The sequence below is a fragment of the Bos taurus genome, chromosome 27 (assembly GCF_002263795.3).
Source record: "Bos taurus isolate L1 Dominette 01449 registration number 42190680 breed Hereford chromosome 27, ARS-UCD2.0, whole genome shotgun sequence".
In the NCBI taxonomy this organism is placed as follows: domain Eukaryota; kingdom Metazoa; phylum Chordata; class Mammalia; order Artiodactyla; family Bovidae; genus Bos; species Bos taurus.
Window position 1 is genome coordinate 19,522,854 of NC_037354.1, and position 27,082 is coordinate 19,549,935.

A 27,082-nucleotide genomic window follows, 5' to 3' on the forward strand; every position below is an offset into this window, starting at 1 on the left:
TGGCCTCGGCTCTTATTAGGAATTCTCTTGTGAGTAACGGTGAGATCACTCACAACCAGGGCAGTACATTTGCTGATGAACACGTGAAGACCCTCGTTCATCTTTGTGGTACCTGGAAAGCCACGCAACATTTCTAAGCCTTTGACTTACTACACCCTTGGCTATGGGGCGTGTGTTCTCAGGCCCGTGACTCAGGAAGCTATTTTGGTTTAATCTCCACCTGAAGCAGCAGGCATCTTGTGAACTTACTTGCAGGAACAGGTACTGACAGTATCACCATAAGCACTATGCTCCTATGTAATTGGAGTCATCGTGAGAACCTTGTTTGTGGGATGTTCTTTTTTCTCTGTCAAACTACTGCTCTCTTAAGACTTGCTGTTTTTGTTGTGACTCACCTGTACTTCCTTGACTTTATCCTTTGAGTTTACTCTTAGTTGAGTCAGTTGTGTCCAATTCTTTGTGACCCCATGGACTGCCGTACGCCAGGCTTCCCTGTCCATCACCAACTCCTGGAGCTTGCTTAAACTCATGTCCATAGAACTGGTGATGCCATCCAACCATCTCATCCTCTGTCATCCCCTTCTCCTCCTGCCTTCAATCTTCCCCAGCATCAGGGTCTTTTCAAATGAGTCAGTTCTTCCCATCAGGTGGCCAAAGTATTGGAGCTTCAGCATCAGCATCAGTCCTTCCAATGAATATGCAGGACTGATTTCATTTAGGATGGACTGGTTGGATCTCCTTGCAGTCCAAGGGACTCTCAAGAGTCTTCTCCAACACTACAGTTCAAAAACATCCATTCTTCAGTGCTCAGCTTTCATTATAATCCAATTCTCACATCCATACGTGACTACTGGAAAAACCATAGCTTTGACTAGACAGTCCTTTGTAGGCAAAGTAATGTCTCTACTTTTTAATATGCTAAGTTTGTCATAGCTTTTCTTACAAGGAGCAAACATCTTTTAATTTCATGGCTGCAGTCACCATCTGCAGTGATTTTGGAGCCCCCCAAAATAAAGTCTGTCCCTGTTTCCATTGTTTCCCCATCTATTTGCCATGAAGTGATGGGACTGGATGCCATGATCTTATTTTTTTGAATGCTGAGTTTTAAGCCAACTTTTTCACTCTCCTTTTTCACTTTCATCAAGAGGTTTTTTAGCTTTTCTTCGCTTTCTGCCATAAGGGTGGTGTTTTCTGCATATATTAGGTTATTGATATTTCTTCTGGCAGTCTTGATTCCAGCTTGTGCTTCATCCAGTCTGGCATTTCACATGATATACTCTGCATATAAGTTAAATAATTGGGGTGACAATATACAGCCTTGACATACTCCTTTCCCGATTTGGAACCAGTCTGTTGTTCCATGTCCAGTTCTAACTGTTGCTTCCTGACCTGCACACAGATTTCTCAGGTGGGAGATCAGGTAGTCTGATATTCCCATCTGTTTAAGAATTTTCTACAGTTTGTTGCGATTCACATAGTCAAAGACTTTGGCGTAGTCAATAAACCAAAAGTAGATGTTTTTCTGGAACTCTTCTTGGTTTTTCGATGATCCAGTGGATGTTGGCAATTTGATCTCTGGTTCCGCTGCCTTTTCTAAATCCAGCTTGACCTTGTGATATTTCTCAGTTCAGGTACTGTTGAAGCCTAGCTTGGAGAATTTTGAGCATTACTTTGCTAGCATGTGAGATGAATACAACTGTGCGGTAGTTTGAACATTCTTTGGCATTGCCTTTCTTTGGGATTGGAATGAAAACTGATCTTTTCCAGTCCTGTGGCCACTGCTGAGTTTTCCAAATTTGCTGCTATAGTGAGTGCAGCACTTACACAGTATCATCTTTCAGGCTTTGAAATAGCTTAACTGGAATTCCATCACCTCCACTAGCTTTGTTCATAGTGATGCTTCCTAAGGCCCACTTGACCTTGCTCTCCAGGATGTCTGGCTCTAGGTGAGTGATCACACCATCGTGGTTATCTGGGTCATGAAGATCTTTTTTGTATAGTTCTCCTGTGTATTCTTGCCACCTCTTCTTAATATCTTCTGCTTCTGTTAGGTCCATACTGTTTCTGTCCTTTATTGTGCCCATCTTTGCATGAAATATTCCCTTGGTATCTCTAATTTTCTTGAAGAGATCTCCAGTCTTTCCCATTCTGTTGTTTTCCTCTGTTTTTTTGCATTGATCACTGAGGAAGGCTTTGTTATCTCTTCTTGCTAGTCTTTGGAACTCTGCATTCAGATGGGTATATCCTTCCTCATCTTCTTTGCCTTTCACTTCTCCTCTTTTCTCATCTATTTGTAAGGCCTCCTCAGACAACCATTTTGTCTTTTTGCATTCTTTTTCTTTGGGATGGTTTTGATCACAGCCTCCTGTACAATGTCATGAACCTCCGTCCATAGTTCTTCAGGCACTCTGTCTATCAGATCTAATCCCTTGAATCTATTTGGCACTTCCACTGTATAATCGTGAAGGATTCGATTTAGGTCATACCTGAATGGTATATCTTTGAACTTAAGGAAATAGTCGTGATTGTACAGAGGACAGTTTCTTTTACCCTACTGGCATAATATTGCCTTAGCTAATTCAAGAATGTGGAATACTGAAGTCATATTTTACAATATATAGATGTAGAATGCTTCTGAAATTCTGGATTTTTGTAGGCATTTGTGGCTTAGATGGTAAAGAATCTGCCTGCAATACAGGAGACCCAGGTTCAATCCCTGGGTTGGGAAGATCCCCTGGAGAAGGAAATGGCTACCCACTCGCATATGCTTGCCTGGAGAATTCCATGGACAGAGGAGCCTAGCAGGCTACAGTCCCTGGGGTCACAAAGAGTCAGGCAGACTGAATGACTCACACTTGCACTTCACTTGTTCCCTTGGCAGAGAGTTTGAAAGTGTGCACTGTGCAACTCTTACTCCAGGGCCTGAAGAGTCATGGAATGGGTAAGATGTGATTCTTGGCCCATTCTTAGAAGGCGGCAATGGCAATTCATCCCTCATCACATCTATCCTTAGAGTACTATTTAAAAAAAAAAAAAAGAGCTCTAGGGATTTAGAAGGGTATAACTTTACAAATATCAAAGTTTGTTGAATTTCTTTCTTGCAGTAATAATATAGATAATTCTCTAATATAATGGAGGTATACTTTTACCTACATAAGAGTCTTGGGTTAGTGTTGATGCTCTCTGCTTTTTAATTTCTGCCCCTGAAATCCCAGAATTAAAAATAAGAAGGAAGCATATGAATTCAAATGTTTTTTAATACTTGGCTGGTATACTAGTTGCTGTTGCTGCGTCGCTTCAGTCGTGTCTGACTCTGTGCGACCCCATAGACGGAAGCCCACTAGGCTCCCCCGTCCCTGGGATTCTCCAGGCAAGAACACTGGAGTGGGTTGCCATTTCCTTCTCCATGGTATACTAGGAAGTATCAATAAATGGGAAGCTAGGGTTCAGAGTATAGAATGTAAAGGTCGTGGGCAGTCAGTACAGAATGTGTGGACCAATTGAGGAGGGCAGGTAAGTAATTAGAGTGCAGTGCATTGGTGTTTAGTGAAAGTCGCTCAGTCTGACTTTTTTCAATCCCATGGACTATACAGTTCATGGAATTCTCCAAGCCAGAATACTGGAGTGGGTAGCCTTTCCCTTCTCCCCCTTCTCCAGGGGATCTTCCCAACCCAGGGATTGAACCCAGGTCTCCCGAATTGCAGGCGGATTCTTTACCAGCTGAGCCACAGGGGAAGCCCAAGAATACTGGAGTGGGTAGCCTATCCCTTCTCCAGGGGATCTTCCTGATCCAGGAATCTAACCTGGGGCTCCTGCATTGCAGGCAAATTCTTAACCAACTAAGCTATCAGGGAAGCATTGGTGTTTAAGCAGTCAGCAAAGATAAGGGGTTTGGACAGAGCCCAGGTCTGTCAAGGTCAAGAAAGGAGCATGGCAGGCATTGTCCCAAGCAAGGTAAACCTTACTCTGCCCCACTGTATCATGAATTTAACCCGGTATTAATGCTTTGAATATCACATCAGATTTCCAATGCCCTCTTCCCAGCAGACTATTTAAAAAGTACATAGCCCTTTAGAAGTGGGAAGGAAGGAGCAAGTGGCAGAGTGGGGAACATCTTAATCTAATCAATGCCAGTGTTACTTCATAATTTATAGATATTCACTAGTTTTTCTTTTTGCATATTCTCATGCCCATATGCTTACACATTTTGATGGGGAAAAACAATTTCTGAGAAAGTGTAAGTATTGGTTACTCAGTTGTGTTCGACTCTTTGTGACCCTGTGGACTGTAGTCCACGAGTCTCCTCTGTCCATGGAACTCTCCAGGCAAGAATACTGGAGTGGGTTGCCATTCCCTTCTCCAGGGGATCTTCCCGACACAGGAATTGAAGCCGGGTCTCTTGCATGGTAGGCAGACTCTTTAATGTCTGAACCACCAAGAAAAGAGGGTAATAAACCCCAAACATAACAGTCAGTAGGCACTTACTTGATTGAAATTCTGTTTCATTTTAAAAGGTGTGGTGCCTATTTTGGTAGACTTTGAAGTTTTTATATATTTATTTTATATATTTATTTATATTTATATATTTATTTATTTTATATATTCTTTTTAAGAAATGACTTAAAATGACTCTGTTGTAGCCTAAATGTGTTGTGATTTGTTTCTCAGACTTTTTTGAACATCACATTGTTTCCAGTGTTTTTCAGTAGGTTAAACAACTCTATACTGAAGGCCTTTGTATATTAGTACTTAAGCTGATCAGATAAATTACTTAGATACATTCCTTTAAGTGGAATCAGAGGGTGTGGGCATCTGTAAGACTTTGGATACACGTTACAAGTTGCCCTTTAGAAACAACATGCAAGTCTGTGCTCCTGCTCTGACTCTGTAAGCATTTATCCCAGCACCCTAGCCAATACATGTTTTAAATTTTTCTTTAATTGAAGTATAGTTGCTATTCAATATTATGTAAGTTACAGGTGTATAATGATTCATAATTCTTAAAGGTTATACTCCATTTATAGTTATTATAAAATATTGGCTATATTCCCCTCACTGACAATCTTGCCAGATATTCACTCTTTAGGAAAGTAAAATGTGTTATTTTAATTGGCATATGCTTGGCGCTCAAATATTTGTCGATGACTGTAGATACAAGGGGCAAAGTGCTCAGAAATTGAAGTGAATACAAGGTCAAAATGTGTCCTCTGTGAAGTTACATTCTGGTAGGAGAGACAGGGCCTTCATAAGTGAAATATAAAGGATGTTTGACAACCTCCAGTACTAAAGAGAGAACAAATACTAAGGTGGAATAAGGGGAATGTGAAATGTTGGGGTTTGTGGGGGGTGGGAGAGAGAGGGACAGAGAGCGTGGGTCAGGGGATGGAGTGGTGGCTTTTGTGTGACGGCCTGTGGACCCAGTGCGTGAACATCTGGAAGAAAACTGTACCAGTGAGAGGAAACAGCAAGTGGGAAGGCCCTGAAGCAGTGTCTAACAGCTCCAGGAGTAGCAAGGAATGAGATAAGTGAGCCAGGAGATGAGGTTTGACAGGTAGTAGAGAGCCAGATCACATACAGTCTTGAAAATCATAAGGACTTTGGCTTTTAACCTAAGTGACTTTGATTTTTTAAAATTTTATATTGCAGTATAGCTGATTAACAATGTTGTGATAGTTTCAGGTGGACAGCAAGGAGAATCAGCCATACATACACATGTATCCATTCTCCCCCAGACTCTCCTCCTATCCAGGCTGCCACATCACACAGAGCAGAGTCCCTTGTGCTATACAGTAGGTCCTTGCTGTTTATCCATTTTAAATACCATAGTGTGTACATGTCAGTCTCAGAGTCCCTAACTGTTTTGCCCATCCTCCCGAAGTGACTTTAATTGTAACAGAATCACTGTGACAGCTGTGGAGAGGATGCACTGAATGGGGTGAGCGCCGCATCAGAAAGCTCAGTGAGGTTTCGATGTAATCATGGCAGGAGGCTGTGGCTTACACAGGGCTATGAGGGGTTGGATAGGGTTTTAGAGGGATCCAGATTCTAGATATATGTGTTGAAAATAAAGCCAGTGGGGTTTACTGGTGGGATGAGGGGCAAGAGCAAAAGAGAGGAGTCAGAGATGCTCTAGTATTCCGGTATGAGCAGCGGCGGGATGCTGAGATGGGGAAGCAGGAAGGAGACACAGATGCTGGGAGGTGGGTATCGGGATCTCAGTTGTACAAACACCATGTTGAGATGAATATTAGATACGTAAGTGAAGGTGCAGCGTAGAAAGGCGGACCAATGTCTAGAGTGTGAAGGAGGAGTCTGGTCGAGGGAGATTAGTTTGAGATTCACCAACAGGTAGATGGTGTTTAAAGCCACTGAACTGGATCAGAGCACAAGAACGGGTCAAGGGTCCTTTAGGGAACTCCGTGGAGTGCGTGCGAAGTGCCTCTGGGGTCCTCCTGGCTTTAAAGGGCTGGAGAGAGGAGAAGGAGTCACAATAAGGAGCAGGAAGGGACTGCAGAAAGGTAGGAGGAAGGAACATGTGGTAGTTAAGACAAAAACTGTTTTAGACCGAAACTCCAGTACTTTGGCCACCTCATGCAAAGAGTTAACTCATTGGAAAAGACTCTGATGCTGGGAGGGATTGGGGGCAGGAGGAGAAGGGGACGACAGAGGATGAGATGGCTGGATGGCATCACTGACTCGATGGACGTGAGTCTGAGTGAACTCCGGGAGTTGGTGATGGACAGGGAGGCCTGGCATGCTGCGATTCATGGGGTCGCAAAGAGTCAGACACGACTGAGCGACTGATCTGATCTGATCTGATTGTGTGTTTATTTAACAGGAAGCCAGAGGCAGGCAGTTCCTGGGTTGGTGATTGAGTATTGTCACCTCTTCTGTCCTTCCCCTCGTGCTGCCTCCGCATGTTGCTCTTGTCAGGGACTTTTCAGTTAAGTATGGTCGCTAAGGGTTCCAAGGTCCTGCTGCTGCTGGGCAGAGGCTGGGAGCGGTGGGCTGAGCGGACCGGCCTTTCTCCTGACATGCCTGCCTACCTTTATCAGGAAGGAAAGGTCCTACTGAGCACCTTGCCCCCTGGCACTCTTACCTTTAAGTCTTATTGGCACATACCGGATCACATGGTTACCCATAACTTGAAGAATGGTTAGGAACGCAAGTATTTGGCTTATTTGAAGCTTTCTATAAGATGAGCAATAGAAATGGAGATTAGGAGTGCCAGTTGGGGAAACAGAGATGTTACACGCGATAAGGTTAAATTGAAAAAAAAAAAAAAGAGTTCTATTTTAATTTATTCTTGTTTAGACCTTTTGCTATATTGTACTGTTTTGGGGCATATGATGCTTTGTTACTGACTTGATATTATCTGTCGTCCTTTGGCTTGTGTTTCATTGTATGACTTTATTTTGCATACAACAATTTAGAAATTTTTCCGTTTTTTTATAGTCACATCTTGTAATTTTTCGTGTTTTTATGATTCACAACTGAAAGACATATAATTATTATGGTTAATTGGTATGGTTTTAGTTTCCTTTTTAATCCAATTTTATAAATATTTATGGTGTATGATGAGAACTAGTAGCTGCTATTTATATGCCACTTAACTATCTGCCAGTTGCTATTCTAAGCCCTTAAAATATAAACTCATCTAAATGTCCCAAGCACCTGTGAAATGAGTCCACTATAATCACCCACATTCTTTTATGCATGAGGACATGGCATAGAGGAACTGGGTTTAAACCTAGGCAGGGAAAGATTGAGGGCAAAAGGAGAAGGGAGCAGCAGAAGATGAGGTGTTTACATAGCATCACCGACTCGATGGACATGAATTGGAGCAGACTCCGGGAGATAATGGGGGACAAAGGAGCCTGGCATGCCACAGTCCATGGGCTCGCAAAGTTGAACACAACTTAACTGTTGGACAATTCTGACTCCAGATTGTCGACTTTTACTTTTACTACACCATACTGCTTCTCACTTTTAATTGTTTTTTAATTCATATATGTTAATATCACAAATAGGTGTCTTCACTGATTTGAAGTATCTCCACTATCTTATTCTAAATTTTTGTATTTCTGAGATTGACACACCAGTTTATTAATCTGTAAATATGTTTTTGCCATTACTAGACTGTTTCACTATTTTATACTGTAATAAACTAGTAACATTCCTTCTACGCTTTTAAACTTAAAAAAAAAATTGTAGTAAAACAAATACTATGGAAAATTTACCGTTTTAACAACTTCAGTGTACAGCTTGGTGGTATGACGTCCATTCCCATTGTTGTACGGCCCCCACCACCGTCCCGTCTCCAGAGCTTTTCCTCTTCTGCACCTGAAACTCTGTCCAATAAACATCAGCTTCCCAGCCTCCCCTTCCCTCAACCCCTGGCAATCCCCTTTCTGTTCTCTGTGAATATGACTGCTCCAGGCACCTCACATAAGACGAGTCATTTGTCCTTTGGAACTAGCTTATTTCACTTAGCATAAGGTCTTTAGGTCCATCTATGTTGTAGCCTGTGTCATAATTTCCTCCCTATTTAAAGGCTGAATAAATATTTCGTGGTAATTATGTATGTGCTGTATGTTCTTTATCCGGGCATCCACTGCTGGACACTGGGATTGCTTCCGCCTTTTGGCTATTGTGAATAATGTTCCCAGGAACCTGATGTACTGGTATCTACTGAAGGTCCTGCTTTCAGTTCTTTCAGATGACTACCCAGAAGAATCATAAAGCAGTTCTGTTTTTAATTTTTTTTGAGAAACCCAACATCCCATTTTCAACAGCAGCTATACCATTTTACTGTCCTAGCACCAGTGCAGAGTTCTAATTTCCTCACGTTCTTACTGACAATTATTTTCTGTCTTGTTTTTATAATAGCCATACGAATAGATGTGAAGTGGTATCTTACTGTAGTTTTGATTTGCATTTCCCTAATGACTAGGGATGGTGAGCAATTTCTCATGTGCTTCTTGGCCACTGTATCTTCTTTCATGCAAGTTCTATTCAAGTGCTTTGCCCATTTTAAAATCAGTTTTGTTGCTGTTGCTGTTGAGTTACAATCCTCATTTTTATGTTCTAAAAAATTCTGACTATTCTTCCTTATTCTAGTTTAAATTGCTCTTTAAAAAATTTTCCCAATTTCCTCTTTGAAAATAATGACATGATTTATCTAGGAATAAGAGTCAATACGTTAATTCAGAGAAGAATGAACGTGTATGTCCCACTTATTCAGATCTTTTATGCTGCTCACTTTTGTGATTTTTCATCATACTAACACTGTTTGACAGGTTTCTTCATAGAAATAGTATGTGTGTACAAGTCAGCATGTATAATTGCTTTTTGTTGCTAAAGCAAAGGATCTTTTCCTTTTTTCCCCTGGTACATCAGAAAGCTGTTGATTGCTGTACAGTATTTTCTAAGCAGCTTATCAGGTCTGTTTAAATACTTTTTAGACAATACTCTACCTCAAAGCAAAATTTTAAATATATGCATTAGTGTCAATGAGAGAATTTGGTCATTCCGGGTTGAGAGTGAGTCTGTGGCTGCAGTTTGACATATGTATGATTTTTCTCCCATAACTGATTGTTAATTCTTTATTTCTTTGGGTAAGCATACTTTAGTTTCATGATAATAATTCCTAGTAACAGAGAATTACTCCAAAGCTCACTTCCTCTTTATAGTAGTGTTTAAAGAGCCCAAGTTACAATTACAGCTATAAATATATTCTCTTTTGTTGTTTTTTGTATTTTAACTATCTGTGTTGTATATTTGGTGTTTTCCTGGCTCTAGTAGTTAATGGCCCTTGCATTCCTTAATAATAATTATACTTTCTATAGTAATTTATATTTTAAATTGCACATATTAATATGTGGCATATATATCCAGACTGACCTCAGTGATCTCCTTTTCATTGTCTAGTTAAAATCCCCATTGCCTCTAGCCCTGGCAAGTGCACTAGCTTCCTAAGTGTTCCCCTGATTTTAAACTCTTCCCTTCCGTCAGCTCTTTACAGGGCTGCCCCAGGATCAAGTTCCGATGTAAGAGCTCAGAAAGCTGCAGAGCCCCCCACCCCCCCGTTCACACCCCACCCCCATAATTAAGGTCTAAAGTTCTTAGCCTGGCATTAATGCCATCTTAAACTTTAAGCTACTTAATGCCAACTGTAAACTGCCCACCACTCCAACCTTGTTGTTTTTCTTCCCCATGACACCTGTGTTCCTGCTTAGCGAAGCAAATCACAGAATCAAACATTTTCATACAATGAGAAGTTAATCATTTTTCCTGAGAACATTTGGTAGTGATTTCTGTAGAAAGATGTTTCCAGCACCCTCTCCATCTGCAGTTACTTTACCTTGTGTAAGCAAGTACTAAATACATGTGTAACACAACCCCTCGTGTGAATCCATTGTCTAAATTTTTGTTAAGATTATCTGTCTTCTAATATAGGGAATACAATAGGCAAGTTTTTTTTGTCAGCCAATTTTGTCAACATCTTCAAAACCCATAAATTTCACCAAATGTAAAGAACAGCAAGTCATTTTTTCAGTGTGGAACAGTCTTGTGAAAAATACATTAAAGCTGAATTCATTCTTATCTCATTGAGAGTTCAGAGGTGAAAACTTGCTTCAACTGGTAGATGTTTCTGTGGCTTTGGAAACTGCTCTCACTTCTTTGAAGGTGTTTTGTGAGCTGTGTGGGACCCAGATTCTTTCCCAGGTTTTTCCTTAAAGAATGGACGAGGCCAAGTTGGAGCTGAGAGAGGACACTCCATTCTGTGAAGCCTCTGGGAGCTCCTGTTGGAGGAGGCATCATTTAATATGAGTGTCAGAACAAAGGAGTGCCATTCAGGAGTTCATTCTTTGTCTTTAATTTCCAGTCCAAAGGAAACATACCATTATGGTTTTGTGAAGATTTTTCCAGTAGTAAAGTGGCTTTTCATCTTGACCACATAAAAGTGTCGATTATGGCATTGACTTTTTTGTACTAAAATTTAAAGAATTAAAGAGTACCTAATGCTTATAGATGTACAGGAAAAAAAAGATTATTAGAATCTACTTACTTTAATTATTGGTCCAGTTTATCCATTTTTAGTTGTTAATCTGTTTTGTCTAGAGTATCTCTTTCTGTTTAAATGTTTGAGCCCATCGACTTTAATAATATTCTTTTTATATTATAAAAATAGACTTATGGTGAGAAAGAATTCACATGGAGTGACATGTAAGTATATAAAGTATGAAGGGAAAATTCCCCATTTCTGTTACTTTCCTTCTCTTTTCCCCTATGTCTCTATCCCATAAGAGGCCCATAAAATTTTTCTATATCCTTCTGGAATTTTTCAACATTTAGATAAGTACAAACTTAAGGAAACTGGGTAATATTAACACAGTCCTATTTTCCACTTAATAAATATCTTACAGATTTTCAGTTTTATAAGGTGTTTCTTAATGATTTTTTGTTGTTGAAAGGCAGTATAATTAATCAGATTTTCCAAGGTGGTTTTCCAAGTAAATTGCTTATTTGATGAAGGTATGTTTCAAAACCAGTAGAATCTGTGTTACTGTCTAAGGCAAAGTGAAGGTGTTATTCTTTCCAGGTTTTCTTGGACAAAAGATGGTTATCATGATAGAATCAGAACAAATCTGTTGTCTCTAAGTAGGCTGATGCTAACAGCATGAGCTTAAAATAAACCACTAAGGCCCATGTAATATCTCTGTAGGAAGGTCTTAAACCTTTATGGTTGACAGCCGAGATAGGTCAGACGGCGTGACATAAACTGGTAACGGTCATCTTTTCAGAACTGGAGGAGCTGTCCTGTCTTGATTTCACTGTTGAGGAATTTGGTGTTTGGGTTCCTCCGAGATGTTCAGCCTGATGTTGCCATGTCTTCCCTGTAATACTGCCTACGATGTGTATGTTTTACTGCTTCTTTATCCAAGTCCAGTTACAGGTTCTGTCAGTCAACTTTGTATTAAGTTAAACGTTAGGACGGTGGGTGAAGCGGTGAGGTGCCTTTGCTGGCCCTGCTGCTTTTAGCGTTCTTGCAGGCTCACCTTCGAGCAGGGGCAGGGGCTCTGGCTGGTCTCAGGTACAGAAGAGGCAGCAGTGGGCAGGTGGTGGACTGACCTGCGTTCGGCCCCTTTCTGTTGCTGGTTATAGGTGTGGGACCCCTGAAGCCATTTAGCCACGTGAGTAGGTTGCTAATCTATAAACTGGAGGTGGCAATAGTAACGCACTGTCAGGGTGCGTCTCAGTTTCCGTGGGGTAATCCTTTCGTGAAGTGGGCATCGTCCTGTGTCCTCAGTGCCCGCTGGTCTAGGGTGATGGTGGAACGGGGAACACTCAGGCTGGGACCGTAAACTGCCATTAGATGGAAAGGGTGGGGTTGGATGACAGAGAGACTTGTGAAAATGGGCGGGGCCAGTTCTCCGGAATGAGAATCGGGCTTTTGGGGGTAAGCTTGCTTCTGTGCCAGGCTGTGTGTTGGAATCAGAGGGTAAAGGTATGTAGTAATTCTGAGACACACGGAGAAGTGTCTATAAACCTTTGATGCTTTCAGAAACAATGCTGTGAGACAACATGTTCTTAAAAAAAAAAAAAAAGGTTAATTTTCTAAACATGCTGAGCCTTGACTGCATTGCGACGGTGGCCCAGAAATTTTTATCTGTCACTTACCCAGCCTTGTTCATTGTTTCCAATAATAACGGCTGATTAGAACGAATTTGCTGAAGGAGCAGCAATTTGGTAAATTTATATTGTAAAATCTGTTTATCCCTCCTGAGAGCAAGTAAAATCAGTGGCCAAAAATACATTAAAAAGTCAAATGGCTACTTGAATATCTGTTATCTGCTAATTATTATAAGGAATGTAAAAAAAGTCCCCCTTTAATAGATAGAGTGAAGAGTCTATTAACGAAGGACAGCTAAGCTGATAAAAATTGATTAAGTGTTGAATGCTTCAGTGTAGATGGTGAGAGAAGAGATTATTAAAATTTATCCTTCACTCTTGGCCTTTAAATTTTTTTTTATTTTTGGCCACACCATGCCGTTTGTTCCCTGTACAGGGATTGAACCCAGGCGCTTGGGCAATGAAAGCATGGAGTCCTAACCACTGAACTGCCGGGGGATTCCCCCTTAAAATTTTTTTTAAACTAGCTCCATTACTGTTATCATTAAAATTCTATGTGTATTTTATAGCTTCATTGAGATATAATTTGTAAGATATTTGATTTATATACATATACATTGTTAAAGGATTGCTACCATCTAGTTAAACCTCATTCCCTCATGTATTTACCATGTGTGTATGAACATGTGTGTTCTACTCTCATAGCAATTTTGCTACAGTGATAGCACTATATATCAACTCTAGTCACCATGTCTGATGTTATCCTTGGGCCTTATGCATCTGAGAGCCAACAGTCTGTGTCCTTTCCCAACTATTTTCCCCCCACCATACTCTTGGCCTCAAAACAAAAGTTAATTCATTTAGCAAGCATTAAGACTCACTCCACGCTAGATGCTTAGCTATGTCCTGAGCGGAATTGAATTCAGTTCTCTTCCTGGTCTCACGGGCCATACAGACTAGTCTGAGAGGCACATTGAAACAGATGTTGTAACAGAAGTGTGGATCTGAGTAGGAAGGTGTGGTCCTTTGCCCTCAGACGGGAGTGTCCAGGAAGGAGGTTCAGTTCAGTCCCTCAGGCGTGTCCTACTCTTTGAGACCCCATGGACTGGCCCCTCCCATTTTCACAAGTCTCTCTGTCATCCAACCCCACCCTTCCCATCTAATGGCAATTTACGGTCCCAGCATAAGTCTTTCCCATTCCACAGAGGACACAGGACAATGCCTACTTCACCAAAGCACGCCAGGCTTCCCTGTCCATCACCAACCCCGGGACCTTGTTCCAACTCATGTCCATCGAGTCGGAGATGCCATCCGACCATCTCATCCTCTGTTGTCCGCTTCTCCTCCCGCCTTCAGTCTTCCCCAGCATCAGGGTCTTTTCCTATGAGTCAGCTCTTTGCATCAGGTGGCCAAAGTATTGGAGCTTCAGCGTCAGCATCGGTCCTTCCAATGAATATTCAGGACTGATTTCCTTTAGGGTGGACTGGTTGGATCTCCTTGCAGTCCAAGGGACTCTCAAGAGTCTTCTCCAGCACCACAGTTCAAAGGCATCAATTCTTCGGTGCTCACCTTTCTTTATGTTCCATACCTCATATCCATACATAACTACTGGGAAAACCATAGCTTTGACTAGACAGACCTTTGTTGTTAAAGTAATGTCTCTGCTTTTTAATATGTTGTCTAGGTTGGTCATAGCTTTTCTTCCAAGGAGCAAGTGTCTTTTAATTTCATGGCTGCAGTTCCCATCTGCAGTGATTTTGCAGCCCAAGAAAATATTATTGATATTTATTCCGGCAATCTTGATTCCAGCTTGTGCTTCATCCAGCCCAGCATTTCACATGATATACTCTGCATATAAGTTAAATAAGCAGGGTGACAATATACAGCCTTGACGTACTCCTTTTCCTATTTGGAACCAGTCCATGTTCCATGTCCGGTTCTAACTGTTGCTTCTTGACTTCCATACAGGTTTCTCAGGAGGCAGGTAAGGTGGCCTGGTATTCCCATCTCTTTAAGAATTTTGCACAGTTTGTTGTGATTCACACAGTCAAATGTTTTAGCATAGTCAATGAAGCAGAAGTCGATATTTATCTGGAATTCTCTTGCTTTTTTGATGATACATCAGATGTTGGCAATTTGATCTCTGGTTCTTCTTCCTTTTCTAAATCCAGCTTGAACATCTGGAATTTCTTGGTTCAGGTACTGTTGGAGCCTAGCTTGGAGAATTTTGAGCATTACTTTGCTAGCATATGAGATAAGTGCAACTGTGCAGTAGATTGAACATTCTCTGGCATTGCCCTTCTTTGGGATCGGAATGAAAACTGACCTTCTCCAGTCCTGTGGCCACTGCTGAGTTTTCCAAATTTGCTACCATATTGAGTGCAGCACTTACAGTGTCATCTTTTAGGATTTGAAATAGCTCAACTGGAATTCCATCACCTCCACTAGCTTTGTTCATAGTGATGCTTCCTAAGGCCCACTTGACCTTGCTCTCCAGGATGTCTGGCTCTAGGTGAATGATCACACCATTGTGGTTATCTGGGTCATGAAGATCTTTTTTGTATAGTTCTCCTGTGTATTCTTGCCACCTCTTCTTAATATCTTCTGCTTCTATTAGGTCCATACCACTTCTGTCTTTTATTGTGCCCATCTTTGCACTAAATGTTCCCTTGGCATCTCTGATTTTCTTGAAGAGATCTCTAGTCTTTCCCATTCTATGGTTTTCCTCTGTTTCTTTGCATTGATCACTTAGAAAGGCTTTCTTATCTCTCCTTGCTATTCTTTAGATCTCTGCATTCAAATGGATAGATCTTTCTTTTTCTCGTTTGCCTTTGCTTCTCTTCTTTTCTCAGCTATTTGTAAGGCCTCCTCAGACAACCGTTTTGCCTTTTTGTGTTTCTTTTTTTGGGGGATCACAGCCTTTTTTTTTTGATCACAGCCTCCTATACTGTGTCACAAACCTCTGTCCATAATTCTTCAGGCACTCTATCAGGTCTAGTCCCTTGAATCTATTTATCACTTCCACTGTATATCATAAGGGATTTGACTTAAGTCATAACTGAATGGTCTAGTGGTTTTCCCTACTTTCTTCAATTTAAGTCTGAATTTTGCAATAAGGAGTTCATGATCTGAGCCAGAGTCAGCTCCTGGTGTTGTTTTTGCTGACTGTATAGAGCTTCTCCATCTTTGGCTGCAAAGAATATAATCAATCTGATTTCAGCACTGACCATCTGGTGATGTCCATGTGTAGAGTCGTCTCTTGTGTTGTTGGAAGATGGTGTTTCCTATGACTAGGAAGGAAAGGCTTCACTAAGAGGTGGTGATTCTCGTCAACTCACTTTGTAAGTCACTAGGCAGAGTTTGGGGACTGGAGGGAAAGAAGCCCATTGTATTCACAGGGATGGACAGAAGAGAAGAACAGAGTAAAAAGTCCTGGAAAAATAAAAAGATGTGTGTCTATGGGTGTGTGTGTAGAGAGGTAAGCGCATGTGAAGCACTCGAGAAAGAACTGGTTAGGAATCCACCCTAGAACTGCTTCTTATGTCTTTAAATTTAAATATTAATTAAGGGATTAAAAATAATGTCATCCTGCAGATAATGGTGCTAACACTGGGTGGTGCTAAGTTGCTTCCGTCATGTCCAACTCTTTGTGACCTCATAGACCATAGCCCACCAGGTTCCTCTGTCTGTGGGATTCTCCAGGCAAGAATACTAGGGTGGGTTGCCATTGCCTTCTTCAGGAGATCTTCCTGACCCAGGGATCAAACCCACATCTCTTATGTCTCCTGTATTGGCAGGCAGGTTCTTTACCACTAGCGCCACTGCTGTAGGTCGTAGATAATGGGGAATTACAGATTATAGGTTGGGTCCTGACCTTAGTTTTCACATTCAGAAGATCAACACGATGGAGCTGAAAAGGGTGGAAGGACAGAACTTTAAAATCTAATACAGTTATTTAGGCAACATTTAAAGGAGTAGGTAAGGATTTGTAGCATTTAGATTGAGAGGAGGAGAACTTTTTGAGAAGAAATGATGTGCCTGATGGATTGGAATAGCACATCCTGGTGTCAGGAAAAACCAGGATGCCTGGAGCAGGGCTCACGTTTATGTACGAAGGTCAGCCCAGCGTTGAGGCTGCAGACAGGAGAACTTTAGATGCCAGGCCTCAAGTACTTCTTGTGCTTTCTTTTCTGTTAAGGGGAGATTTTTATAAGTGAAATAATTGGGACAAAGCAGTGAGCATTACTCTTTGGAAAACCTACTTTCCTTTCTTATGGCGACATTGGTAATATGTGACTCGATAATTTACAGCTAAGGTCTTTTTCAACTCTTGACATTCTTCAGTTGTATGATCCTAGTGGTGTTGAGAGACTTAATGTTAGATAATGTGAGAATCTGATGGGGGAAAAAAGCTGATTCCAATGTTTTGGGGGTGGGGAAAAAGGAGAATTTAATTACGATTAACGTTAGTAGGTAGGAGGTTGTCTAATTGCCCAAGTTACAACTTTCAGCAAGAAAATGAAAATGTGAGTGCCATTGAGATTCAGGAGGACAGAGCTGCAGGTGAGAATTTGGGGTTCATCGAGATAGGGCAGTGGTTAAAGTAGATACAATAGACTCTCCTGGAGAGGCAGATATGTAAAAAGTTGGAGCCAAGGCATGGACTTAGGAAATGCCCATGTTCAGGTGGAAGCATCAGGATAGTGTGGTTTCAAGGATGCCACAGAATGGGAAGTGTCCATACATGTCTTATAGAAAAGTGGATGTACTTGCTACAAAAAAGAGCTAGGAGTTTGAATGAGAACCATTTAAGTTTGGCAAATAAAGAGTAAAGATGAAAGTGAAAGTCGCTCAATCGTGTCTGACTCTTTGCGACTGCATGGACTGTATTATCCGTGGAATTCTCCAGGTCAGAATACCAGAGTGGGTAGCTTTTCCCTTCTCCATGGGATCTTCCTAACCCAGGGATCAAACCCAGGTCTCCTGCATTGGGGGAAGAGCCAGGGAAGCCCAAGAATACTGGAGTGGGTAACCTATTCTTTCTCCAGAGGATCTTCTCAACCCAGGAATTGAACCAGGGTCTCCTGCATTGCAGGTGGATTCTTCACCAACTGAGCTATCAGGGAAGCCCAAGGATGAAAAGGGCAGATGAAAAAAGAATGCTAATAATATAGCACCACCTGCTGTTAGGCATTAGGTATTTTTGAATTGTTTTTCTCAAATGGACTTCTTCCTTCCTATCTTGGTTGTTTTTTAGTTTTCACCTAGTTTTTATCTCGTAGCGTAGTGTGTGAACACACTAATTTGTTTACTTTTAAATCAACAGTATTGCGGGAAGTCATATCAATTTGTTTATCCCTTGATTTCAACATTGCCAAAAGTTTCTGTCTCAAATGACTCTGTGTCACAGAAGCATGTATGTTAGTCACTCAGTCGTGTCTGACTCCTTGCGGCCCCATGGACTACTGTAGCTCATCAGGCTCCTCTGTCTATGGAATTCTCCAGGCAAGAATACTGGAGTGGGTAGCCATTCCCTTCTTCAGGAGATCTTCCCAACCCAGGGATGGAACCCAGGTCTCCTGAGTCTCCCATCTGAGCCACCAGGGAAGCCCATGTCACAGAAGACCCGAGTTAATTCCTTCACTGTTATAAGATCACAGGAATCCTTCCTGCGTAATTCTGAATATTCATTTTACATCTTGACTCACTTGTTCATCCCTGGACAAGGAAATGGCAACCCACTCCAGTATTCTTGCCTGGAAAATTGCATGGATTGAGGAGCCTGGCAGGCTACTATCCACGGGGTCGCAAAGAGTCGGACACGACTGAATGACTTCACTTTCACTTGTTCATGTAGGAGCTCGGGTTTACAAGCTTAGAGCTTTTGGAATGAATAGCCGTGGAAACTTTTTGTCTTTTTTTCAATCCCCAAGGAAAACCCGCATCCTTGAAAACAGCGCAGCCGTCTCGTGTGAATCTGCCCAGATTGCTTCCTAGACCCAAAGCATCTGTGAAAAACCCTGCGCTGCGGAGGACAGAAAGCGCCTCCTCTGTCGCCAGCGTCCACAGTGAGCTGAGCGCTTACAGCAACAACTGTAAGTCAGTCTTACGTCAGACTTTGGGGCCTGTTGAAACTGTAGTTGTGAGAGAAATCTAATGAGCTACCAATTATCAGGATTTTTGATTCTGTGATTTAGGGGGAAAATGCACATCCTGCTTCTCCCTTGGAATTGCTAAAAAAAAGTTTGGCAGGAGAAGAAAGTTGTCTCAACGACATTCTCTTTTGATGAATGTGCTAGGAAACACTGACATACTTATCTGTTGAAGGCATGTGGGTGTTTTTTTTGTTGTTGTTATTGTTGGTGGTGGTGGGTTGTTTTTTCTGTTTGTTTGTTTAAGGAAAGAAAGTGATCTAGGAACTGTTGGAACCCAACTGGAAATCAGAAAAATAGATAACTTCAGTTTCATTTGCTTTGTAAACGGCTGCATTTTGTAGAAGCATTTGTTCGTTTGTTTGTATTTCCTAATCTTAAACTTTGGATGCTAGATTCAATGTATTAGGAGTGAATATTTTAACTTCAAGCTTAGTTTTAAATAATTTAAACAGAATATTTGGGGGATTTTCAATTAGTATGAATTTTGTTTTCTGTGTATAAAATGACAGAGTTATTTTCTTAAATAGTAAGTTGAGTTATCCTTTTCATTCAAAAGATGTATTTGGTCTTAGTGTTTATTTGCTCATTTCCTTTTTCATTTCTTTCAACAGTAGCTCATGGATTAACAAATGTGAGGAATTTTGGAGTGCCTGCTGTATATAAGCAGCACTGTAGATGCTGGGAAGGATATGAGATATCAGAGAAATTGTCCCTCTGGGAAAGATAGTTGAGGATAAAGAAGATGTTTACGTGGATAACTAGAATATCAGATGAAACAAGGAATAAGGGAGTGGTGGGGAGGAGGGGAGTTCTCTCTGCCTTAGAGGGAATCAGTTTCTTCTTTCTGTGAGAGGACAAGGACAGATTGGAGTCATGTTATTGAACCTTCTGGGTGTGGAGCACCTTACAGTGTTACTGTACATACTTTCTCTGTTTTTTTTCTCAAATAACTTCCATTACCCTGATTTTACACGCGAGGTAATTGTGGCTCAGAGAGGTTGTCCCTGGTCCAAGGGCACTCAGCCAGCATGTGACAGAACTGAGAAAGTTTATGGTTAAGACTTGGAATTAATGACTGAAAGAATGAGCACATTTCCAAGAGGTTACTTAGCAGCAGGATCTGGTCTCCTATGAGAGTAAATAGTTGTATATAGGAACTTTAGGGACCCTGGGATATGTTACTTGCAGTGAGATGGGACCGTTATCCACTTGCTACTTGAAGTTTGAAGTCGTGGCAGATCAGAGGGTTTGCGTTTATCTGTTGACTCTTGATTTGAAAAGGTCATTGACACGTGTATTCCCTTAAGGTCATTGCACTTGCAGCATTCTCTGTTTGTAACAGGAAATGTTAAAAACAAAACCACCTGAATAGAAGCACCCAGGTGCTCTCAGAGGGGCCTGGAGGGTTGTGTAGTGTTGGCGCTTGTGACCCTGGCAGGAGGCGCGTCCGTAGAGCCACTGCCCAGCGTCCCCAGCGACAGCCATGTTGCCACGGCCCCGCTCAGGACCGCGTCTGACACTCCCAAGGAGGGTGTCACAGTGCTTTTGTCTGTTCCTTTTTGTCTTTTAACAAAGGGGCTTCCCGTGGACCCACAGAGCCTGTCTACTGGCTGTGTGTCCCTGTCTCAGATGAAGCGTTCAAATGAGTTTCTTTCTTAGATGGATCCACTAGCCGGTTTAATCTGTTCTGTGTAGTGCCTGGGAGCTTAGTTTTTTTTTTTTTTTTCCCTGCTCCATTCTAATTCACTAAGAGCAAGCATGAGGAATAGGAGCGTGAACATGGCTGCAGTTTTCCTTGCTTGAGCTTGCTGTGATCCTTTTAAATGACTATACCAGGAGGATTTCGCAGCTGTACAGAAACGGATGCGTCTTCGAAAATATTTATCAATTCTACATTCTCCGCACCAGCCGGCTCAGAGAGGCACTACGATGCTACCTTATTGACATTGCTGGTTCTGGGATCCTACACCCTTTGTATAGTTCCTTTGTTAGCCACGTTTACTGGCAAAAGAAGTAGGTCGACGATTTCTGGTTTGATTCTTTCTTTGTAAGCATGCTTAAATTTCCTTCAATAAATTGACTTAGTATCTCTCAATTGCTATCTTTATAACTCGTAATTTGTTAATTGTGGTATTTCTCGGGCATGTTTATATTGAAGTTGTGAATGGTTCTTCATAGAACCAATTTTATTGTGTGTTTTGTGTTTGGGAACTCGGATTAAATATAATTCAGCAATGTTGTCGATGTTCTTGGCACATGAGATTACTTTATAAAAGACTAGTTAATGGTCTCATTTGTGATGCAACAACTGGTAGTTTTTGTTTGCCCAGTCGTTGTGTGAGTATAGGGAAAATACTTTCCTAGACTTAGAATCAAATCATCACATTTTAATGCTTTTACTTATATGCTATCTAAAAATATTTAAAATGTGTGTTTTTTCGGAATTACCTTCAAACGTGAAAAAAATCATTTTGAGCTGCAGTGTTTCTGATTTCTGATAATGATCATGGAACGATCATGATTTCTGGTCATGTTAGGAAATAACCTTTCGATCTGTGTTTTAAATTCTTCTGGGGTGAAGCCTTTGGATGCTTTTAAAGAACGTTTCCTTGCTTTGTTTGCTCCTCTCTTTGTGATGTGATGCTGTCAGTGCAGTCGCTTCTGAGATGGCAAGATGCTCTTAGAAAATTCTGGGTTGCCGTGCTTAAGGATGCTAGAGAAATAACACGACCAAGTTCTAAAGCAACTGAATCAAAATGTATAAGACAATAAACCTTTCTTTTGTGGGGGTTCCAGCAGGTGCTTTGTGTGTGTTCTTTTCAGCATAGAAAATTTTTAAAGTTACAGTGTTGATTTTTTTTTTTAACATATATTAGTACAAAATTTAATCTGGTAGTTTCTGTATCAAATATGCTCATTTTTAGAGGTTAAACGTTGTAAGCTCTTCCAGACTCAGAGAGCTAAGGTCCAGTTTTTAAGATCATTGGATAAAAATACGTTATATAGTGTAGGTCTTGTAAAGAGGGGAAGGTTTGAGGGACCTTTGTGTGAGTGTAGAAGGCGGTCTCAGGGGAGTCAAGAATTTTGCCATATTAGCAGATATGAAGCCCAAGAGCATCTTACACCTTCCAGTTTGGCCGGAAAAGCATGATGAGCACATTTATTTTTGAGAGACAGATGGCAAGGGGAAATGAAAGGTTGCACGCCCGAGCTGTCTGCACTGTCTGGGAGACGGAACGGGTGAAGGTAAACTAAAGACATGGAGCTTTCTCTCCCTTCACCTTCATGGCCAGCCCCTGTGCGAGCGGCATGGTACGGTAGAAAAGAGCATCCGAGTTGAACTCCTGCAAGCTGTCTTACTAACTCATGGAAGCTGGACAGTCTCACACCCTCTTAGCCTCAGTGTTCTCACCTGATGAATGGGCGGGGAGACCCAGATTGTCCTAAATCCCCTAAATCCTTTCGGTGGCAAAGGCTTCTGCCTACCTTTAGTTTTCTTCATGATGATAAAATGGTACCTAATAGCTTGGAAGAAGGGTGTTTGGAGCAGGGATCAAGGTGATGGAGAGAAGGATCTGTCTCACTAGCCTTCAGTCCCGTCCTCATTGCTGAATGGCAAGTGGGTATTGTGTCACCTGCCAATACCGGTCAGTTGGTGAGAATCACCCGGACAGCAGTGAAAGTTTTCCCAGCTGCTTCCAGGTTCAGAGCAAACCCAGCGTGGGTTTGACCACTGAAGCCTGCCTGAGGTGAGGCAGGCGGTGAAAGGCAGGTGGTACATACGTTGGCCCCGTGTTCCAGCACATACCCACTACTTAAGCACATCCGAATGGACAAGTGAATAAGAAAATACTATCATCTAGACTGGTGTTTTGTCTTCATTCTTTTCTGGACTGTGTCTGAGACCTTCCTGTTAGTACAGGTTGGGTGATTTTGCATTTGGAATTTGAGAGCTTGGACATTAAGTCGTGATTTGATTCGAAGCCAGGTGGGCAGAGGATCTGGCGCAGTGGGAAGTGTTAAGCTGATTCATCGAAAGTTCGGAAAACAAGCAGAAGGTTGGCTCCGTGTGTATATACATGTTTTTTAAACAAAAACAAAAACTAACGTGGAGCAGGCGCTAGAGTGTGGTGTGAAGTGTTAGTTCTCAAATAACAGTTTGGAACAGTGGAAGCCTTTCTCTAGCAGGGAAATCTTTTTCCTTGTGCTTGGACTTCTCTGGAAATCTCTTCATTTTATCTGTAGACTCGGTCATCTCTGTCATTTCACTTGAACCACATTCTGCGTGTGGGGAAATGAAGGATTCACGAGCATCTGTTACTCTGGCATAATCAGGGCAGCTAAGACCAGGGCTGACAACAACATGGGGGCAGTTCTAAAACAGTGTGTATTAGACCTGGCTGAGGCACGGGCGATCACTCGTGGGACCTCACACGTTGAGTCTACAAACCAGCTGTCACGGAGTGGCTGTGTCTCCTGGAGCACCGTACTGGGGAGAATTCCCACTGGGTGTTTGGCCTCAGAGGGACCCCGCGCCCGTTAGTGGGGGTCTGCGCTGTCTGCACACTAGGGGTTCAGACCCTCTCCTGCGTAGACAGGTGACACGATTCAGCACAGCTGGGCAGTGGCCCAGTCAGGACCAGGATTCAGATAGTACAGGCTCCATTCCCTTCCTCGACACTAAGGTGCTTCCGTCATTCTGTTGGAACTTGTGCCGCTGAAGGGTTTATCACTGGGACATAATAACTCTAGGCGAGAGGAAATGCAGACATTCTCAGCATACCCAGCCGGCTGCCCAGCTGAAATAGAAGGCAGGAGAAATATTCTCAAGGCATCGTGCCTTGTAATAAAGGTCGTCCTTCCAGTTGGGGTTTACTGGAAAGCGACAGGCCAGCTTAGAGGAGAGCTTTAGAGAACTGAGGGATGTGTAAGTGTTGGTCACAGGTCAGCACATTAGTAACATGGGAGAGAATGAAGGGGGCATGTATAGTAGATGATCAGAGAGAGAGAGATGTGTGTGTCTGTGAGTGTGTGCATATGTGTATGTGTGTGTGTGTGTGTGTGTGTTTATATATGTCATATAAAAATGGAAGTGTATGTGTTTATGTGTGCATATGTGCATATATGTGTGTGAGTTTATATATGTCACATAAAAATGGAAGTGTGTGTTTATATGAGTGTGTGCGTATGTGTATATATATATATGTGTGTGTGTGTGTGTGTTTGTACCCCAAGTCAAGCTCATTTTTATCCTTGTCGTAGGGAATGTTGACCCTCATGTGTTAACACTGATGCGATCGCATGCCGGCAGGACTGAGCCTCCAGGGTGGCGGTGAGACACCTGGCCCCCAGCGCCTCCTGTTCTGCACATGACTGAGTTGGGAATATTGTCCCTCGTGAGAAAAGACTTTTGCTTTCATGACAAATCCTCTTACCGAGTCCTTTGGAAACTGAAAGTCTTTATGTTCAAAACTTAGAAATAAAACATGTGGATTTACTATCATATGAATTTATAATATATCTGTAAGTTAAATTCAATTTTTCAAAATTTGAATAGGCAACTTATTTGCTGCTGAATATAGCTTTCAAAATGTGTCAAGAAAAGGCAGACTCGGATCCAGATTGTTGTAATACATGGTTGATACCAATAACGTCATTCACTTCCCTTCATAGATTTTGATTTAGTGTAGGTGGAAATGTTGATTGAAACCCAATATCCATTTTATATGAAATTCTAAAAGACATGCTCTATGACACTTTGGTTTTGTTTCTTTAAGACTATGAAGTCACTCCCCATCGGTTCTTTAAAAAGTTATGTTGAATTTTATAGTAGTCATATCTTTAGTGTTTAACATTTACATTAGCTCCCTGTCAGCTTTGGAAAACTCTATGGCACCCCACTCCAGTACTCTTGCCTGGAAAATCCCATGGACGGAGGAGACTGGTGGGCTGCAGTCCATGGTGTTGCTGAGGGTCGGACATGACTAAGCGACTTCACTTTCACTTCTCTCATGCATTGGAGAAGGAAATGGCAACCCACTCCAGTGTTCTTGCCTGGAGAATCCCAGGGACGGGGGAGCTTGGTGGGCTGCCGTCTATGGGGTCGCACAGAGTTGGACACTACTGAAGCGACTTAGCAGCAGCAGCAGCAGCAGTCTCCACGTTCTAGGGAAGAAGGGAATTGGAAAGGATAGGAAATAGACAGAAACTTGTCAGCGGGAGGGAAGACTATGTAGATTGGGCCTGATATTAAGCGTTACTTGGGCACAGGAAGAACAAACAGATGGCTCCCTGTAGGGGGGACTTGACATTGATCAGGGCAGAGTGATGGCAAGTCTTCACCAGGTTCAAGTGTGACATCCTTCAGGACTCTTGTAGAGCTGGACAGTTTAGCCTAGGCAAAAATTTCTGTCTTCAAATTTATAAATATTAGTAAATAGGGTTGACATCTCATCCCTTTGCAGAAGTGTGAAGTGAAGAAAGGGATCAAGATTGGTGATAAAGACCTTTGTGATTGTAAGTGTTAATAATTAGAATGGAATTGGATGGTTAGAATTGGGTGTTGAAATTATTTTGAAACAAATGATTAAAAAGTCCAGTCTGGGTTGGCAAAGGGGGAAATTAAGCCTGGAAACCAGGTTGTGAATGATCAGACCTCCAGCCCAGTAAGTATATGGTGACATAAACATGCCAGGGGTTTGTATGGAAATGGATAAAAAGGTTAACTTTTATGGGAATTGAAAAAACTATAAAACTTTCTAAGTATTTTTCTTTTGATTTCTTTTCCCCCTTCTGAGATGTGGAGAGAAAAGGGCAAAGTGCGGTGTGTACACTCTTGAGCATTATGTGTAACATGGTAACCTCTCAGCAAGAGCCAAGCCAGTGCTGTTAAAATTCCTTGTAGGAGCCGAGCTCCTGGACAGTGAACTTTTTCAAAGATTATTCATTTCTGGAGAACTAAGAAGAGAATTTCAGAATGAAAGGACATACTGATGCCTTTTAATTAGGTCACTGCTGCTGCTCTTCTCTCTGTTTTTATTACCACTTACTAAAATTGGAAACGGCCTTTTTGATATATGTAATTTTATGTGTTATTTTTGGCTGCATTGGGTCTTCGTCACCGCAGGTGCTTTCTCTAGTTGGAGTGAGTGGGGTCTACTGTTTGGTTTTGGCCTCGGAGGCTTCTCAGTGCAGTGGCTTCTCTTGTTAGGAGCACAGGCTTCAGGAGTCGTGGCTCTCAGGCTGCGGAGCACAGGCTCAGGAGGGGTGATGCACAGACTTAGTTGCTCTGCAGAAGGTGGGATCTTCCTGGATCAGGGGTCAAACCTGTGACTCCTGCCTTGGCAGGTGGATTTTTACCACTGAGCCACCCAGGCAAGTCTCTGAAACAGCTTTTTGTGTTATCTTTACATGCCGATACTATTGTTTCCAAACCTTTCCTTTAAGGTTTTGGACATTTAGCGTGATTCTGAAATGTAGATAACACTCAGCCAGAAACAGTGCAGTAAGTGATGGGGGTGCTGGTTATGTTCCTAAAGTGTCCATAGTCCTCGCAGCCGTATCAGAGCCGGGAACACTGTTTCATGGGACCTCATTACGGGCCCAGTGCACCTTTCCCAAAAATGCAGTGTGAAAATGCATTCTTATTGAATTCAGAGCACAGGAAATAGACCCTGCTTCTTCGTTTCGCTTGCCTCTTCCCCTGCTCCTTATAAACCTTAAGGATACAATAGAAGATTTGGGTTTTTTTTTTTCAATCCAGTGGGAAGCTATAAATATGAAGATAAATTTCTCATTTAGGGAGAACCTACATAAACATACACTCTACACAGTTGTCTCATGTAACTGAAAGATACTTAGTTTTTCATTGCCCGGGGCTCCAGTCATTACTGTGCAAAAGAAGAAATACAAGTAAGCAAGGCATCTGTTGAAGGCTTTATCTACAGGTTACTCCATGGTATCAGATTTTCATTCTGGTAGACAATCGAGTTACAAATTATCGATTTTTTTTAAAGGTGTGTTTTTATTTCCAAATGTCACTGTCTTTTGATAATGCCAAAATTGCCTTTAGGGTCCCAGTGAAGACAGAGAAGCAAAATCAGAGACTAGCAAAATAGCAGACATCCTTTCCAGGACCATTGACATATCAGACCTAGAATAGAGTATTTGGTCACCTTCACTCTGACCTCCTCCTAGGAAATAGTGTAGGTCTGGTTCTGCAGGAGCCTCCTTTTGCTAGTTAACTGTCATGGACTCAGAATTACAGCATAGTCTAAGCACAGGTGGCTAGT

The 27,082-nt window shown here is 41.8% G+C and overlaps 1 protein-coding gene across 6 annotated transcripts in view; it reads left to right on the top strand.

The window, feature by feature from the left end:
• The window catches only part of MTUS1 (microtubule associated scaffold protein 1), a 186,478-nt gene that overhangs the window by 77,015 nt on the left and 82,381 nt on the right, over window positions 1-27,082 (top strand). For 4 of the 6 annotated variants that reach the window (XM_059882221.1, XM_015460846.3, XM_005225980.5 and 1 more), the window contains exon 4: window positions 18,570-18,731. The exons of 1 other annotated variant lie outside the window; for it this stretch is intronic. In XM_059882221.1, the coding sequence (XP_059738204.1) occupies window positions 18,570-18,731 (162 nt within the window). Of the gene's footprint in view, window positions 1-18,569; window positions 18,732-20,535; window positions 20,805-27,082 lie in introns of those variants that run through there. One more of the 6 variants, NM_001372083.1, reaches the window with a different exon arrangement.